This window comes from Maniola jurtina, chromosome 24 (assembly GCF_905333055.1).
Source record: "Maniola jurtina chromosome 24, ilManJurt1.1, whole genome shotgun sequence".
Lineage (NCBI taxonomy): Eukaryota > Metazoa > Arthropoda > Insecta > Lepidoptera > Nymphalidae > Maniola > Maniola jurtina.
Window position 1 is genome coordinate 7767744 of NC_060052.1, and position 19180 is coordinate 7786923.

At 37.1% G+C, this 19180-nt stretch overlaps 1 protein-coding gene across 1 annotated transcript; it reads right to left on the reverse strand.

Annotated features, from left to right (window-relative positions):
- Positions 1-276: 276 nt before the first annotated feature.
- LOC123877852 (beta-1,4-galactosyltransferase 7) lies at positions 277-3335 on the reverse strand. The gene is made up of 3 exons (XM_045924777.1): positions 3058-3335; positions 2201-2732; positions 277-1290 (listed from the first exon to the last, which is right to left on the reverse strand). Exons 1-3 carry the CDS (start codon positions 3173-3175, stop codon positions 1050-1052), a joined length of 891 nt encoding a protein of 296 aa, XP_045780733.1. The 5' UTR covers positions 3176-3335; the 3' UTR covers positions 277-1049.
- Positions 3336-19180: the final 15845 nt, after the last annotated feature.

A 19180-nucleotide genomic window follows, 5' to 3' on the forward strand; every position in this document is an offset into this window, starting at 1 on the left:
CTATCAAAAATATGCTCCTGAGAAAAGCATATTATACTATCGAAGATTATGTAAATGATAAAAAAGCGTGGATTTGACCTGCAATTCGCTCCAGCAATGCGCAGGACTTCAATTGCTTTTATACATGGCATAATATTGTATATCAAATCTTTGAAAAGAGCAACCGCCGAGTTTACCGAGAAGAACCAGCAAGTTCTTCTCGGTAGGAAAGGCATTCCGAACCAGTGGTAGATGCTTTTGACGATTCAAAACAACTTGTAAAAGTCTAATTGAATAAAAATATTTTGAATTTGGAATTTTTTTGAATTTGGAATTTTTTTGAATTTTGTAGTAAGTAGTATGTGCAACTTGTGACAACTGTCACTCTCACGAACCAGTCCACTACTGCATGAGTTTATAACAGTTATGTGCTGTATAACTCGGTTGTGCTAAGTTTGCACCTCGCTGGAATGCGGCACCTCTCCCACTGCCCCGCTCACCTCCCCGCGGTCGCCTTGTCGCGTCAGTACGGTATACCGTACCCAAGCGTTAGTGTGACGTATTCAACGCGAGGTGCAAACTTAGCTTGACCGAGTTGTTCTTAGGCTGATTTTAGTCTCACGCTCACCGTCAGCGCTCATAGCTCAGCGCGTAGTTCATCATCAGGCTCAGCGTGGCTCGTTTTAGTATCGTACTGAACGCCTTACTGTACAGACGACGACAAAAATGTGGAGTGTATTAATTATTGCAGCTTTGTACTACCAATCCCAAAGGAATAGAAACCGGCGATTCGCCATGACTGTACACGCTGACTACATCCGCTCCGCTCGACACTAGAACGCTCATAGAAGGCAGAGGCGCTCGCGCAATGGTCAGCGCCGACAGCTACGCGGCGCAGACGCGCGACGCGTGCGGCCGCGTAGCTATCAGCGATGACCACCGTGCGCGCTGATAGCTACGCCTCTTTCAAAAACGCTTCCTATAAGTTTATACATCTCAGCCATCAGCGCCGACGGTGCGCGTGCGGTCGGCGTGAGACTAAAATCAGCCCTATAGTTTTGTGATTTCCACTAGCTCTTCTTAGCTTTGGCCGGTTCTGGGCACTGGCACCACGGCGTCGCGTTCTTGTTACACATCAGTTCAACATTGACTACAGTCACAGGGAGGGAGTCTATGGTCACGTTGTGAGTGCTGTGTATCCTGTACGCGACGTCGTGGACGCCTGTCACTCTGTCGCGGCGCCGCGTCACCTCTCGCTGGTTGAAGCATTTGCGCATGTCACGTTTGCGGTAGGTTTTGTCGTGGACATGCCTGGAAAGTTAAAAAATTATATTACTATTAAATAGCCGATCTGAACGGATTTGCTTGAGTAAAATTTTATTTACCTATACACAATACATAAATATACTACTACTAGAAGATGCCCGCGGCTTCGCCGGCGTGGATTTCGGTTTTTTAAAATCCCGTAGGAACTCTTTGATTTTCCGGGATAAAAAGTAGCCTATGTGCTAATCCAGGATATTATCTATCTCCATTCCAAATTTCAGCCAAATCCATTCAGTAGTTATTGCGTGAAAGAGTAACAAACATACACACACACACATACAAACTTTCGCCTTTATAATATTAGTGTGATAGTGTGATGTTAGATCTGGATGGAGCTACTTTAGCTTTTTAATATTAGAAACGTGAAAGTTTTCACATTTATTTGGCGGATTGTACAGATTTGGCTGGAATTTGGAATGTAGATAGATTATACCTTGGATAAACACATAGGCTACTTTGTATCCCGAAAAATCTATGAGTATTAAATATGTATTAAAATTGGTTCCAGAGTTTATCAATTATTACAAACTTACAAATATTTCCTCTTTTTAATATTAGTATAGATTTCATCAACCATTATCATCTCAATCTATCTGAGCATGGGTCACAATGAGAAGGGTTTATGGCATAAACTTTACAACCCACAACAAACCCAGCTGGATAGTCTTTTTATTATCATGTCATAATATCACTTAAAACTTAACTATCAAAGCTGTTAAAGCAATGAATTCCCAAGCTTTTCTATCATTTAATAATGCTTTATATTTAATAGTATTTTTGAATAGGTTTGCGTTTAATATAAAAACTTTGAACTTGTTGAGAGACATCTTCAATGTCCTCTAAATTAATTATTTTATCCACTTAGTTATCATCTAAATTAAACAAATATACTTACTTAAAAGTATTCTCAGTTCCAGTACTAATATTTTCTGGTCTTTTAACTTTTATCCCTGCATCTTTTAATCTCACATAGAATTCATCATCTTCCAATCCCCAACCCCAATAATTATTTGACATTCCATTAACTGACTCGAAATCCTCTCTTGTAATTAATAAAATTCCACCAATAAATGTACTGTAGTGATATTTTGGATGAGTTTGTGGTGAAGATATATGGAAGACTCCATTTTTAGGATAGTCATATTTTAAATCATTATTCAAAGGTAGTAGATCTACGTCATGCATTGCTATATAATCATAGTTTTGCTTTGTATACAAAAATCCAACGTTTATCAAGGATGCTCGGTTGAATCGATTGCTGTCTTTCTGTTGCATTATAAATATGTGGTATGGTATGTTTTGTTTGATGAGAAACTGGTGCATATGCGGTACAAACTCTAGTAATTCTTCGAATCTGTCACGAAATGGTACTATAATGGCTAGTTTCTTTTTGCTATCTGTTGTTGATATCTGGAGGTTTGGTTTTTCTGAAATTCCAAAATAATACTGTATTAGTAAAAAGATGATAAAAGGCAGGAAGATTGCCTTATTGGTAGGGAATACTTATAGTAGAAACTTGAGATTTTGCATGAAGATAGCATCTATAAAGAAGACTCACATTAGGAATAAATTTTCAGAAATTATATTAAGAATCTAAGAAACCTTTCACCTAATAAATATCTTACCTTAGTAACCATAGTTGTGCTATAACTTAGAAAATGAAGTAGGTACCTATGTATAAAACCAAACGGATTTATTAGATTCTTCGGGATCTTTCCGGCTACTGTGCTTCGAGGTAAAAGAGAAACTTACCTGACGTGATAGGGAGGGAAGCCAAAAAACATCCCATTACAAAAGTGAAACCAAGGCAAATAGTGAGACATTTTGACCCGGTCACTCGGTAACCCATCAATGTTACGCTTCTATACATCAAACAAATCTCACGAGTATTTTATGTACACTTTCATAGTTCTCTAATTTAGAAACCTACATGACGGTTTTAATTTAAAACCGAGTAAAAAAAACGTAAAAAAATACGATAACAATGCATTTTTGCATTAAATTTGCATCAATGATCAATCAAAGTCATTTCACCCTCATTTTGACTTTGATTTGACATTGACAAATGTCAAATCAAAGTCGACATTTGTCAATGTCAAATCAAAGTCAACCACCACAGATTACCACCACCATGTTTGTGCAGTGCATACAGTCGTCACGGGTAACATTATAAACATGTCAAACATTGTGACGGTTCGCGGCCCATAATGGCCCAAAACCGGCCAAGTACAAGTCGGACTCGAATGCGAAGGATTCCGTACCATCGTTCAAGATATACCTAACACCTTTATGTAGAACTGCTGCATATTACTAACGGTCTACATCACCTATATGTGATGTATTGAATTAAATTTTTTTTTAACACATTTAAATTTTTTTAGTTATGTGATATATCCACAAATTCACGGTTTTCGGATTGTTTTCCTTTACTTGTGCTACATATAAGACCTACCTACCTGCCAAATTTCATGATTCTAGTTCAACGGGAAGTAGGTACCTACCATAAAGGTTTTTTGACAGACACGACAGACGAACAGACAGTCAGACAGCAAAATGATCCTAAAAACTGTAAAAAGTCCTGCAAAAACTAATTATCACTTAACTATACTATTATTAAAAAAATAAGATAAAAGCTTTCTCCGTTTATAAAAACTAGATTATATTTTATTAATGTAAAACTTTACAATGGCATTTTTATTTTATTGTTATAGCGGTGATAAAAACTACACACTGAAAATTTCAACTCTCTACCTTACGGTTCATGAGATAGGCACAGCCCGCTGATAGACACGGACGGACAGAAGGACGGACTGCGGAGGTTTAGTAATAGGGTCTCGTTGGTCTCGGGTACGGAACCCTAAAAACGAACTCAAAGTTGCGTGCGAGGTGCCTATTTACATTAGCATTTCAAACAAAAGCTTATAACAATAGCTCGACTAACATGGTACAGATTGTGTTTGAAAAGAATTTATGTCTTCCTAATCTGCGTGTTTATTACCGCGTATATATAAGTTCGCGACAGGATGAGATGGCAATCGGGATATGAGGCGGGCGGACGCCCCGCACACCCGCACGTCACCCCTACCCGTACCCGTCAGTGTACTAAATAGGTATTAATAAATATGTTCCCGAGGCATGTCAAAAAGCCTGTTCTAATAAACGTACATACTTAAAAAAACAATATTTGTACTTGTGCTATAAGACCTACCTACCTGCCAAACATGATTCTAGTAGGGAAGTACCCTATAGGTTTTCTTGACAGACGGACAGACAGACAGACAGACAACAGAGAGATCACATAAGGGTTCCGTTTTCCTTTAGAGGTACGGAACCCTAAAAACGCGTAGGTTCTCAATTCGACTGTATGTTTTTTTAATAGGTGACTCAATTGTTTTTTTTTTATTAATGTAAACACAGCCTAACCCAAGCAAGAGTTCAATCACATTCAGCCACACCATGTAATTAGTTTGTTTAAAAAAAAATTAAAATTAATTTATTCGTTGAGTTAAAACCTACCTATTATTACTGACATTTTGAAAACCCGAAGGTAAATAGCCGTTAATTATGTGTGTTTTGCATCACAAATTGATATTAAGTACCTAAGTTCTTACTTACCTATTTCCTTAGGTACTAGTATGAAATTACTCAGTTCGTGACATTTATATTTCGCCGCAAAACGAAAACTGAAAAAAAAGCGTTGAATTGAGAACTTCCTTCTTTTAGGAAGTCGGTTAAAAATTAAACAAAAAAAATTGGTTGTCTGTAAAGTCGGTTTACTGACGATAGTTGAACGTGACAACAAAGGCCGATTGTGCTTCTTTGTCGCTCGTTCCGCGCTCTCGCTTGCACTTCAAGCCTTACATGGAACGCCTCAGAGCGAGGTAACGCCGCATGAGTCATGTTTTTTTCGTGCGTGCAGCCGGCTCTATCGAATTATAAGACGTTGTCACGTCAAAATTCGTGATTTGATCTTGCCTTTGTCTCGACTTCTGGACTTGGTTTTGTCTTTGTATTGACTTGACTTGGTGGTGACTTGACCTTTTCTTTGTCTCCACTTGTATTGACTTGGACTTATCTTTGTATTGACTTGGTCGTGATTTGATCTTGTCTTTGTCTCCACTTGAGCTTGACTTGGTCTTGTATTTGTCTTGACTTGAGTTATAGTTAACTTAGAGTTAAATTAGAGTATAAGTTGCTTTCCGAACCGATAAAAGATGCTTATAGAAGCCGAAAACAATTTCTGACGTTAATTTAATACTATATCCTATTTAATTATCAGCAATTACAATTTTAATGTTATTCTCAACTAAATTAATTTATAATATTATGTAGATTAAAATTAATTAGGCAAACTCTGTTAAAGAGAACATAATTATACAGTTCGGCCCAATGAATTTGCCTTGCGGTTAAGGTGTGGTCACATTGTGCTAATGATCGGGACGATTTTTTTATTTATATAAAAAGACTAGAGGATGCCCGCGACTTCGTCCGCGTGGATTTACATTTTTATAGATCAAGTGGGAACTGTTTGATTTTCCGGGACAAAAAGTTGCCTATGTAGGTATTACAGGGACGCAAGCTACCTCGGTACCAAATTTCATACAAATCGGTTAACTTGAGGGGTCTCTAGGAATCCCGCGGGAACTCTTTGATTTTCTGGGATAAAAAGTAGCCTATGTCCGTCCCCGGGATATAAGCTAACCCTGTACCTCTCGTCAGAATCGGTTACACTGTTGGGCCGTGAAAAGGTAGCAGACAGACAGACAGATAGATAGACGTACAGACAGACAGACAGACAGACACATTTTCGCATTTGTAATATTAGTATGGATTATTAGCCATGCTATTCATGATTCCCCTCCAATTAAGCGTAAAGCTTGTGCCAGGAGTGGTTACGACAATAGTGCAACGGGTAGGGTTTGAACCGCCGACCTTTCGGAATTCAGTCCGCTCCTCAACCGTTGAGCTATCGAGGCTCTACCTTCGAGGATTGGAAGTTTAGTAAAAAGCTTTGGTATCACGTTCATCATCATTATGATCAACCCATCGCCGATCCATTATAGAGCACAGGTTTCTCAGAGTGAGAAGGGTTTAGGTAATAGTTTGCCACGCTGGCCCAGTGCGGATAGGCAGACTTCACACACGGCTCGTCTTGGCTGTGCCCGAGTGGAATTTTTGAAAATTGTCGAGGGGACGAATTTCAAAAGTCGTGCATCACGACGTATTTTTTCATTTTTATCTGACAGCCCAAATTCCAATTTTCATGATTGGTACTAGGTAACTTGTAAAATGATGGACTTTCATACGAGCATTCACACCCTATCATATTATGACGTAAATTCCTTAGGAATGAAATTTTGGAAAACCCTGAAACGTAACTACTTAGGTATTTCTTCATTTTTAACTTAAGAGGGCTCACTCCGTCACTCGTTTCATACAATCGTAGTTCCAATTTCATTTGAATATTAAGCAACCAAAGTCCATGAAATTTTGCAGACATATTCTAGAAACTAATATCTATGTCTGTGGTTTTCCAGATTTCTGTTAAAATATTCGGTTTCAAAGTTACGCGGTCTTAAAAATTTTCATACAAATCTTTGAGCCCCTGTAATTTTAAAACTACATATTTTTAGAAAAATCTAAAACACCACAGACACAGATATTAGTTTCTAGAATACCTATGTCTGCAAAATTTCATGGACTTTGGTTGCTTAATATTCAAATGAAATTCGAACTACGATTGTATGAAACGAGTGGAAACGAGTGACGGAGAGAGCCCTGTTAAAACCCAAATAGTAATTTTCTGATAGGTACAATAATCTAAATATCTACAAAACAACCTTTGCAATCAATTCTAAAAATAAAAATAGGTATTAAACCATTCAATTTTTTATTAAAAAAAACTTTATAAAAAGTGTGTCCTTGGCTTTAAAAAAACAAATAAATAGGCTACGGTTGCGTTCCATTCAGCCGTACATCAAAGTCAAATGTCGAAGATAAGCACCTAAATATCATACCATTTTCAGCGTTCACTTAATATGTCACAGTTTAGCTATGATACCGATAGGCAACGAAGGTATAGTTCGCGACAGGTCGAGATGGCAATCAAGGTGGGGACGTGACGTGTTAACCCAAAGCGGAATAGCGCGGGTGACATGAGGGGTTGAGGGGCGTCCCCCCGCCTCATACTCCGATTGCCATCTCGACCTGTCGCGTACTATACAGTACAACGAGCGGTGTGGTGACATGCATCCTAGTAATACTGCATGCAGTAGCCACAAAAATACTGTCTTAAACACTTATTTTGATGCTAAGCCAATGTCATGCATTGATGGCGATCTATCATCTCAATACTATTACATTCATCTCTATGATTTCAGTAGTACTGTCTCAAAAGAAAAAACGGAACTCCTACGTCCGTCCGTCCGTCCGCCCGTCCGCCCGTCCGTCTGTCTGTCCGTAGCCTCTGAAAGGTTTTTTAGAGTTTCGTACCTCAAAAGTAAAAACAGAACCCTTATAGGATCACTTTGTTTTCTGTCTCTCTGTCTGTCTGTCTGTCGCCACTGCATGCCACCGTTACCTATATGATCAAGTGGTCTGGTCTTAATCAGAGGGGAACTGTAACGATTTCCAAACTGTGTTATTTACTAACCATACTTTCAGCACTAAGTTACGTCTCAATTAAAGTAATTAAGAGTAGTCGAAACTGGCTGCTACGAAGTTTTATTAACGTTACTTTAACAATAATTGACGGTTCTCGGGCGTGCAGTAATTAAAGAAATACATTATCGCCGGCCCACTACTGAGTACGGTTTCCTCTCAGAATATTTAAAATTTCCGCCAATAACAGAATATGTACTTGCGATATTTGTCATCTGAAGAGCCTCTGAAAGGTTTTTTTGGGTTCCGTACCTCAAAAGGAAAAACGGAACCCTTATAGGATCACTATGTTTTCTGTCTCTCTGTCTGTCTGTCTGTCGCCACTGCATGCCACCGTTACTTATATGACCAAGTGGTCTGGTCTTAATCAGAGGCAGAGGGGAACTGTAACGATTTCCAAACTGTGTTATTTACTAACTATACTTTCAGCACTAAGTTACATACATTATAGCCGGCCCACTACTGAACACGGTTTCCTCTTAGAATATTAAACATTTCTGCAAATAACAAAATACTTGCGATATTTGCCACCTGAATAGCCTCTGAAAGGTTTTTAGGGTTCCGTACCTCAAAAGGAAAAACGGAACCCTTATAGGATCACTATGTTTTCTGTCTCTCTGTCTGTCTGTCTGTCCGTCTGTCTAACAACATGCCACTGTTACTTATATTGACCAAGTGGTTACTTAATATATGACTAAGTGGTTACTTATATGACCAAGTGGTCCGGTCTTTATCAGAGGGGAACTGTAACGATTTCCAAACTGTGTTATTTACTAACTATACTTTCAGCACTAAGTTACGTCTCAGTTAAAGTAATTAAGAGTAGTCGAAACTTGCTGCTACGAAGTTTTAACGTTACTTTAACAATAATTGACGATTCTCGGGCGTGCAGTAATTAAAGAAATTAACAAACTAGCCCTGTGGGGTTTATTTGTGTTTCAGCCTCGCGTTTAAGATAGGTGTAACTCGGTCTGGGAAATAGGTATGCTTTGTTGATCATCATTCATCATCGCCGGCTCACGACTGAGCATGGGTCCCCTCTCAGAATATTTAAAACTAGCTGACGCCCGCGACTTCGTCCGCGTGGATTTAGGTTTTTCGAAATCCCGTGGGAACTCTTTGGTTTTCCGGGATAAAAAGTAGCCTATGTGCTAATCCAGGATATTATCTATCTCCATTCCGAATTTCAGCAAAATTCGTCCAGTAGTTTTTGCGTAAAGGAGTAACAAACATACACACACACACACATACAAACTTTCGCCTTTATAATATTAAAGTGTGATTTCCGCAAATAACAGAATACTTGCGATGTTTGTCATCTGAAACGTTTTTTGTAAAACGATCATTCTTACCCATACCTATGTCATTACGTTTTTTGTCAAACATCATTGATCCGTCGAATTGATTTATTGTTACATAGATATTAGTTTCTAGAATATGTCTGCAAAATTTCATGGACTTTGGTTGCTGAATATTCAAATGAAATTGGAACTACGATTGTATGAAACGAGTGACGGAGAGAGCCCTGTTAAGCGGTGGTAGTAGGGCCCCTGGTTACATTTTGTGTAGGTACACATTTCAGAGACCGCGCTACATTCAGAATATGATTATGCCCTCGAGCTATGAAAGCTTAATGAATGGTGTACGGCCTACCTTATCTTCGTTCATCAAAGTAAATAAATGGCGCCAATTATCCCATTTATTATCATTTATTATCGGAAAATTGTTCATAATCTGTTCTATTTGTTCGTTAAAAATGTATGGAACTGTAATTTTTTGTTTCATTTTTTATGTCCATGATGGTTTATTGTGATTATGGTATGAAGTAATTTGTAAGCACTCATAGGACTTTGCTCAACGTGCTACCTTTTTGACGTGACAACGTCTTATAATTCGATAGAGCCGGCTGCACGCACGAAAAAACATGACTCATGCGGCGTTACCTCGCTCTGAGGCGTTCCATGTAAGGCTTGAAGTGCAAGCGAGAGCGCGGAACGAGCGACAAAGAAGCACAATCGGCCTTTGTTGTCACGTTCAACTATCGTCAGTAAACCGACTTTACAGACAACCAATATTTTTTTTTTCTCTCGTCTGGCTTTGCAAAGATTAGGCAATGTCAAGTTTGTAGTTATTTGTAACAAGTTAGTTAAACTATACAAGTATGGACCCCGTCTGTGCCGGCGCTCGCCGACACACGCACGGCACCCCCTTAGAGCGCTTTCCAGTCAGTTTTAACAAAAAATAAAACACTCCAAAAAGGCAGAACACGCCCGCCAGCTAACACCAACACAGACGAAGTCCAACGTGCTGCCTATAAAGTAATTTGTAAGGGATCTAGTAAATGTATGTAGGTACCTACTTGTATGTTAGTTAAACGTGTTAGTGAGCATTTTAAAAATTCAGATACAAGTAAATTCACCAAAAATAACTGGATGGATTTGGCTGGGAATCGAGATAGTGTTTTTCTAGAGCAGCGCTAAAATTTTAAGTTAATAGGTATCTGATTGTAAAATTCATTATCCGTTTTTAATAATATTTAAAAGAAAAAAAGGAGTTTCCAGCTCGATTGTCATGTGTGGGAGACGCCGGAAAAATAATTTGATTGAATTTTTAACCCCCGACCCAAAAAGAGGAGTGTTATAAGTTTGACGAGTGTATCTGTGTACCTGTATCTCTGTGTATCTGTCTGTGGCATCGTAGCTCCTAAACGAATGAACTGATTTTAAATTAGTTTTTTTTGTTTGAAAGGAGGCTTGATCGAGAGTGTCCATAGCTATAATGGAAGAAAATCGGTTCAGCCATTTGAAAGTTATCAGCTCTTTTCTAGTTTTCTTATACCTATAGGTTTTGGTGTCGGGGGTTTTTTTAAATTTTGAGTTATTAATTCAATACTTACTTATTCGGTTTTGGGTCAACATTCTTCACCAAATACCAAAATTTCAGGGTTGTAAACTCATTCCGTCTACGGGCTAGAGACCTGTGACACACGGACAGACAGACAGCAGAGTGACATTAATATATGGCTCTGTTTTTAGGGTACGGAACCCTAAGATAAACTAAATAAAAGCTTTCTTATCTATTAGCTGGTCAGTTTAATAGCTACGATGTAACACGGCTAATTACTGAGATAGCGGACAATGGAGGTCGCCGCTGAATTACTGTCGTTAAAATAATAGATAAGACTTTGTCTTGGGAATTGCTTCATTATTATGAGCCCGAACTTACCCTATTTTACACCCTTAGGGGTGGAATTTTCGAAAATCCTTTCTTAGCGTATCTTTACGTCTACTCGTAACTATCTTGTAAACTTATGTCTTTCAGCTCGATCCGTTCAGTACTTAGTTTGAGCTGTGCGTTCATATATTTATTTATTTATTTATTTATTCAAAGGTACACACAACAGGTTGTAACTAAAAATGGTCCAAACATCAAAACAAAAGATCGTAATCTAAGTGACAACCCCTAAAAGGTGTACACAGCAATACTATACCTAAATAAAATATACATTACACAAGATATACACAGAATTTTTAACATGAAGGCTTAATAAAAATTTACAATAATATTTACAATATAAAGTGGTTACTACATGAGATTAAGTATTTAAATGACAAATATGCATAGAAATTAAATCTTATATATATACGAAAAGTATTTAAAAAATAAATTATATTAGTCAGTCAGTCACGTTTTCCTTTTATGGCTTTGTGGTTTTCCTTTTATATCCTACTAGCTGATTAGGGTTTTAAAAATCGCCCGGCAACTCAGTCGATGGCGACCTTTAGAATCTGTATAAAATATGGAAGTCGCCATATCGCGTATCCATGTCTGCTGTTACCTAGTTTTAAGTTTGGTACCCATTTTAAATTATCAATTTAACAATAAAAGTACGTCAAATTACGTCCAATGTTCATGACGTCACATCTGTGAATTACATACAGCTAAGCGAGCGTTTTGACGTTTGATAAAAAGTGACTGATTTGACTAACTGTCATCATCTCTACTTACACCATCTCTATTATGTAATATGACATCGTCTGTGTCGGTGTTAGCTGGCGGGCGTGCTCTGCCTTTTTGGAGTGTTTTTTTTTTGTCAAAACTGACTGGAAAGCGCTCTAAAGGGGTTCCGTGCGTATGTCGGCGAGCGCCGGCACAGACGGGGTCCATACTTGTATATTTTAACTAACTTGTTACAAATAACTACAAACTTGACATTGGCTAATCTTTGTAAAGCCAGTAGAGAAAAAAATAAATAAAAAAAAAGTACGTCAAATTACGTCCAATGTTCATGACGTCACATCTGTGAATTTCATACAAGCTTCCTAGGGTAGCTAAGCGAGCGTTTTGACGTTTGATAAAAAGTCACTGATTTGACTAACTGTCATCATCTCTTTTTTTTTCCTCTCTCGTCTGGCTTTACAAAGATTAGCCAATGTCAAGTTTGTAGTTATTTGTAACAAGTTAGTTAAACTCATAGACCTACGATTTTTCGCTTATGGTTAAACTATACAAGTGTGAACCCCGTCTGTGCCGGCGCTCGCCGACATACGCACGGCACCTCCTTAGAGCGCTTTCCAGTCAGTTTTAACAAAATAAAAACACTCCAAAAAAGCAGAGCACGCCCGCCAGCTAACACCAACACAGACGAAGTCGTCATCATCTCTATTTACACCATCTCTATTATGTAATGTGTTAGGTATGTCCGTTTGTCGAGTAATTCCGGTAAAGTGGCGAAGTGTAGCGACCGCCCGCGTCGCCCACACACCTCGCCGTTATTGTTCCGCAACCATTTTATGATTGATTTCCATAGGGAGGGGACTTTCATCGACATCGATTAAATTAAAAAAAAATACTAACGGCCTCTTATTACACGACTGGCCAAAAAAAGAATGTACTTAGCTAATATTTTCCAGGTTCTTGGAGTATAATATGTTGTAGGATAGAGACGCCAAAGAGTGCGCACTTTTAAATCTTTTTTTTTTGTATAAAATTAATTTTGGTATTACACTTTTCACTGCTTATATAATTTAACTTTGGTCTTAACATTTTAGGACCATCAAATTAAAAATACAAAACAAATAAACTCGGAAAATATTTAAAAAAAATTATACCTAGAGATCATCAAATGCGCACTCTATGGGTGCTACTCCTATAATATTATGTAACTTTCAAATTTTTTTAATGCCTCAACAGATTTGGAAGTAATTAGAATTTTTACAGTTCGAGTGACACTGGCTATACCTAATTTAAAAAAAAAAACAATATCAAAAAATCAATAAATCAATATGGTAATTTGTAGTCGTATCAGAAATTTAATTATTTCCCCGACTGCGGCAAAGCTAAAACGAAGGGTTATTCTTACTATACCTCAATAAAAGTCTCGTGAATTAATTAGGTCAACAAATCGATAGGTATCGATAAGTACAAAAAATCGATAACTGTCCCATCCCTACACATAAAGGTAGTCCATTTCGAGCCCTTACCACGACTCATTAATCGCTTGCACTCTAACTTTAATTTATGCTGTGGCCTCCATTACGCGATGCTGGTTCGTTCGATTAGTAAATTAATTAAGGACAAATTAAAAGAGTTCCAGCGGTGGCCATGTTTTTTCTTTCCGGTGAATTAAGCGCCTAAACAATTTTTAAAGATCCGTACCCGAAGGGTACAAACGGGACCTTATTACTAAGCCGTCCGTCCGTCTATTCGTCAACGGGCTGTATCTCATGAACCGTAAGAGTTAGGGAGTTGAAATTTTCACAGAATGTACCTATAGGTATTTCTATCGACGCTATAAAAAATACGGAACCCTAAAATCAAATGTTTATAACGGTTAGATACCTAATCCAGAGTCCAGACCAAATACTTGTTATTTTGCTCATTAAAACGGTTTTAAAAAGCAAAAAAGCTAACGGGTCAATGAATATCATCTGTTACCTAATTAAGTACCTAAGTACCTACTTAGGCACGCGTTTTTTAATTTTAAACGGATTTAAACGGACAACCCCGGATTATGTAATGGGAATCTTTTAAAACTGTTTTCTATTGTTTATTCAAACCTTTGTAAGTTTATATGCGAAAGACGAGACCATTTTACTTTTTTTAGGATACCGCAAAAGGCAAAAGGGAACCCTTGTAAGTAAGATCACTTCGTTGTCTGTCTGTCGTATCTGTCAATTCGATGGAAGTTGACCTACAATCATGTCATCAAAGACAGGTAGCAATGTCTAATGGCACAAGTGAAGGAAATACTTAATCCGAAAACTGAATTTATATGACAAATGACAAAAAAAATGTGTAAAAAATAGTAAAATATTATTAGTTTAATCATATGTAGATGGCGCTGTCCGTCATTAATATAGGTATATTTTTTTTATTATTAAAAAGAATATTCCATGCTAATCATGACTAATAATGCCCTTTCCCCTCCAATTAAGCGAGCTTGTGCCAGGAGTGGGTACGACAATAGTGCAACGGGTTGGGTTTGAACCGCCGACCTTTCGGATTTCAGTCCGCCCCTCAACCGTTGAGCTATCGAGGCTCAATATGCAGTGTTGCACATAGAATTGAAAAAGTTTTATAATTAGTTTACTGAATCACATCAAGATGGTGCTTATGGTGATGGTTCGGAACCCTTCGTATACGAGTCCGACTCGCACTTAACCTCTTTTTTCAATATAACAATATAACAACGAATTATTATACCTAATTGACACAGGATTACTTACTTTATACTTATGACAATCTTTTAAATGTTGTTCTATTGTTGAGTTTCTTTCTGTTTGTATGTGAGAGACGACAATGATTTTTTTTAGAACCATTTTATGAAGATTTTAAGCCACAGACAAGATTAGATTTTTAAATCTGTTTTTCTACTTTGGGTCGGAACGTTTGAAACACTGGTTGGACGACTTGTTTCATACAATCGTAGTTCCAATTTCATTTGAATATTAAGCAACCAAAGTCCATGAAATTTTGCAGACATATTCTAGAAACTAATATCTGTGTCTGTGGTGTTTTAGATTTTTCTAAAAATATGTAGTATTAAAATTGCAGGGGCTCAAAGATTTGTATGTAAATTTTTAAGACTGCGTAACTTTGAAACCGAATATTTTAACGAAAATCTGGAAAACCACAGGCATAGATATTAGTTTCTAGAATATGTATGCAAAATTTCATGAACTTTGGTTGCTTAATATTCAAATGAAATTGGAACTACATTTGTCTGAAACGAGTGACGGAGAGAGCCCTCTTGATACGCGACAGATTGAGATGGCAATCGGGGGGCTTAAATTTTACATTTAACTTGTTATTCTGCCTTTACATTCCTAAGTAAGTACCTACCTACTTACCTCGTATTGAGTCGGTTATTGGTCCACGCTTTGCCGCACAAGAAAAATACCTAGTTATTCTATCTACCTAGGAGTACCTTCTTACTGGATAAAACGCCAGGGTTTAGGTTTAAAGAGTTTATTTCTCAGAAGAACAATGTTCACTTATATGAGAATAATTCTAAATATAAATATAGATAAAACATAATTTTTAAAGGTACGGTGACTTTATACAATAATAATAAGTATTTCAAAACATGCTAAGTATATCCTAAGTTAACAAACTAAAATATATATCTATCTATCTATCAATCTATTGTCTGACAGTACTTTTTTAACTCGGTTTTAAATTTTGGAAAAGATTTTTCCTCCAATATGTGTTTTGGCAAGTAATTATATTATAGTAGCGCTCCCTCAAACTGTATAGTTTTGGTACCATAATTAGTCCTAGCTTTAGTTAATTGTAGCTTGTGCTTGTTACGTGTACCATATTTATGAGATTTTGTTTTAAAAGTGATTTGTGTATGTACGGAGTCCAAAAGTATTTTTCTAACTAGTAAGGGTTTGGCTTCGCCAGCCAGCTTCGGCTGAATTTGTAAAAAATACGGAGGCTTTATTTACTCCGTATTTTATTTTCGCAATCAAGGATTTCTTTGTTATCATAGGTAGGTAATAGGTACATACCCTGAAATATGGGGTAACCCGGGGCACCTGGCAATCCTATCTGTTACTCAGCTGCAAAGGCTTGATCATGATTATGACGAAATAAAAAAACCGGCTAAGTGCGAGTACTCGCGCACTGAGGGTTCCGTACCTAATCGGGTATTTTTTCCAACATTTTGCACGATAAGTAAATCAAAAACTATTATAAGTACCTACATAACAAGTGTAAATTAAAAATTTATAACACCCCCGACAAGTCAAGGTTACAGTAACTAGAAAATAGCTGATAACTTTCAAACGGCTGAACCGATTTTCTTGGATTATAGCTAAGAACATTCTCGATCAAGCCACCTTTCAAACAAAAAAAAACTAAATTAAAATCGGTTCATTAGTTTATGAGCTACGATGCCACAGACAGATACACAGATACACAGATACACACGTCAAACTTATAACACCCCTCTTTTTGGGTCGGGGGTTAAAAATAAATAAAAATCTGTTTTAGGATTTACAGGTAAAGCCCTTTCATAAGATACCCCACTTGGTATACTTAGTTATCTTATTTTGAAAATTGAAACACATTTATTTTTAAATGCCTAACCACAAATTCACGGTTTTCAGATTTATTCCTGTACTTGTGCTATAAGACCTTTACCTACCTACCTACCAAATTTAATGATTCTAGGTCAACGGGAGGGACGGACGGACGGACGGACGGACAGACAGACAGACAGACAGACAGAAAGACAAACAGACAGACAACAAAGTGATCTTACCTTACCAACCTTACCTAAGTAAATACTTAGGTAAGGTTGGTACTAAACTGTAACGTGATTAGCTAAATGGGGGAATTATACACGGGCACTAACATTTAGCTCATTTGTATGCATACCCCTAGGTCTAGATTAATGGCCTAGGCTTTATTATTTACCTAGGCACATTCACAATTTATAGCGACAAGCTAAAGACTAAACTACTATGATTGAAATTAATTAGGCAAGTAGGTACCTACCTAAGTACAGAGGGCTCCATAATATTTCGTTATCTCTAAGTAGGTAGGTAGGTACCTACTAAAATAATGAATGCGGAAGTATGTATGTTTGTCCTTCAATTACGTCGCAACGGGGCAACGAATTGACGTGATTTTGTGCATGGCTAGTGATAAAGACGTGGAGAGTGACATAGTCTACTTTTATCCCGGAAAATCAAAGAGTTCCCACAAAGATTATAAAAAACCGAACCTCGTAATTAGGCAAGAGGTAGGTCCTACTTGGATGTAAGTATCTACCTAGCTACAGGCTACCAAAGAGCCTCAATAGCTCAACCGGTAAAGGAGTGGACTGAAAACCGAAAGGTCGACGGTTCAAACCCCGCCCGTTGCACTATTGTCGTACCTACTCCTAGCACAAGCCTGACGCTTAGTTGGAGAGGAAAGGGGAATATTAGTCATTTAATATGGCTAATATTCTTTTATAAAAAAAAAAGACTCGTCGCTTTTCTTACGAAGTGACCTAACTGACATCGACTAAAATGTTCAGGGCGAGCATTTTTCGCTCTCGCGCTCTGCCTTGAAGCAAATAAGCTCCACTTGGTCAAAGATAGTTTTATTAGAGTAAAATAAATATTCTTATAATCTGTGATTCAATGCCTTTTTGAATATATAAATTGTGTAGTATTCAAGTACTTAGTTTTTTGAATAAAAATGTTTAAATAAGATACGCCACTTCGTAAGAATATAGTTTTTCAAAGATTGGTTTAATCTAGCAGAGACGACACTATTGAATTATGAACAGTCAAGTAAATAAAACACATTTATTTCAAAATCAATGTGGTTGTAATATTCTTGAGAGCATATACCTAGACAACAAATTTTCCTTAAGAGGGCTCTCTCAATCACTCGTTTCATACAATCGTAGTTCCAATTTCATTTGAATATTAAGCAACCAAAGTCCATGAAATTTTGCAGACATATTCTAGAAACTAATATCTATGTCTGTGGTTTTCCAGATTTCTGTTAAAATATTCGGTTTCAAAGTTACGCGGTCTTAAAAATTTTCATACAAATCTTTGAGCCCCTGTAATTTTAAAACTACATATTTTTAGAAAAATCTAAAACACCACAGACACAGATATTAGTTTCTAGAATATGTCTGCAAAACATGAACTTTGGTTGCTTAATATTCGAATGAAATTGGAACTACGATTGTATGAATCGAGTGACGGAGAGAGCCCTGTTAACATACCTAATAGGTATTGATAAGTCTAGGATTCCATTTAAAAAGCAATTTAAAAACAATAGGTTTTATCGCAGGTTAGTACTTACCTACCTATTTACCTACCTCTCGAATAATACCTAAGTAGGTACCTACCTAGTACCTACCTACCTAAGTAGGTGCGTATAGGAAATGAAATAAAATTTTATTCGTTAATCGAACAATCTTACAAAACAACAATCAAAATTGTATAATTTTACGCCACCTTTGTTTAATTTTACAATCAATGACATGATTGTAAAACAAAAATCAATCACCAATTTGATTGCAACTTATACCTAGTGGTCATAACATAAAGTTTAATTAAAAAATACAATCTAAATAGTTTACCTTTTTAAAACTATAAAAGCACACTAAAGGTGAACGCACATCTTTCAGCACCGCACGTGATGCACGCGATGTGTTTGCGTTTTTTGTTTTTATTTTTAACTAAGTATCAATGATGCTAGCAACTTCGTCTGCGTGGATTTAGGTTTTAAACTGCTATGGAAACGCTTCGATTATCCGGGATTAAAAATCCTTGCCTCTTCCTCAGATCGTTACTGACTAGACTAGGTAGGTATAGAGTCAGTATAAGTATCCATTCTCTACATTTGTCCTCTCTCATACCTACCTATGATTGAAAACCAATCCAACAAACCAACACACTTTCGCATTTACTTACCTATAGAGCTACCTAATAGGCAGATAGGTACCTAGGTGATATTCGCTTCCATTGCGAGGAACTTTAGATTTTTTTGTTTGCTACTTCGTACCTACCTAGGTATAGATATTTAGATAGGTAGGTATACCCAGGTATAATGTAATCTGCATGGAGCTTATAGTAGGTACCTAATTATTTTCTTAACTGATGTATGATGGGTGAAAATTTGCGTGAAATCCGATACAACAATCAAACGGCAGCCATTTTATAATTTAAGATTCGATAAACATAATTGCACAAATAAC

Bases quoted from the DNA above. Each gene is read 5' to 3' on its own strand.
- LOC123877852 (XM_045924777.1), bottom strand. From the start codon at position 3,175: ATGTATAGAAGCGTAACATTGATGGGTTACCGAGTGACCGGGTCAAAA. The intron at 2,733-3,057 runs GTAAGTTTCTCT...TTGGAATTTCAG, and splicing joins TTCCCTCCCTATCACGTCAG to AAAAACCAAACCTCCAGATA. The intron at 1,291-2,200 runs GTAAGTATATTT...TTAACTTTCCAG, and splicing joins GGAACTGAGAATACTTTTAA to GCATGTCCACGACAAAACCT.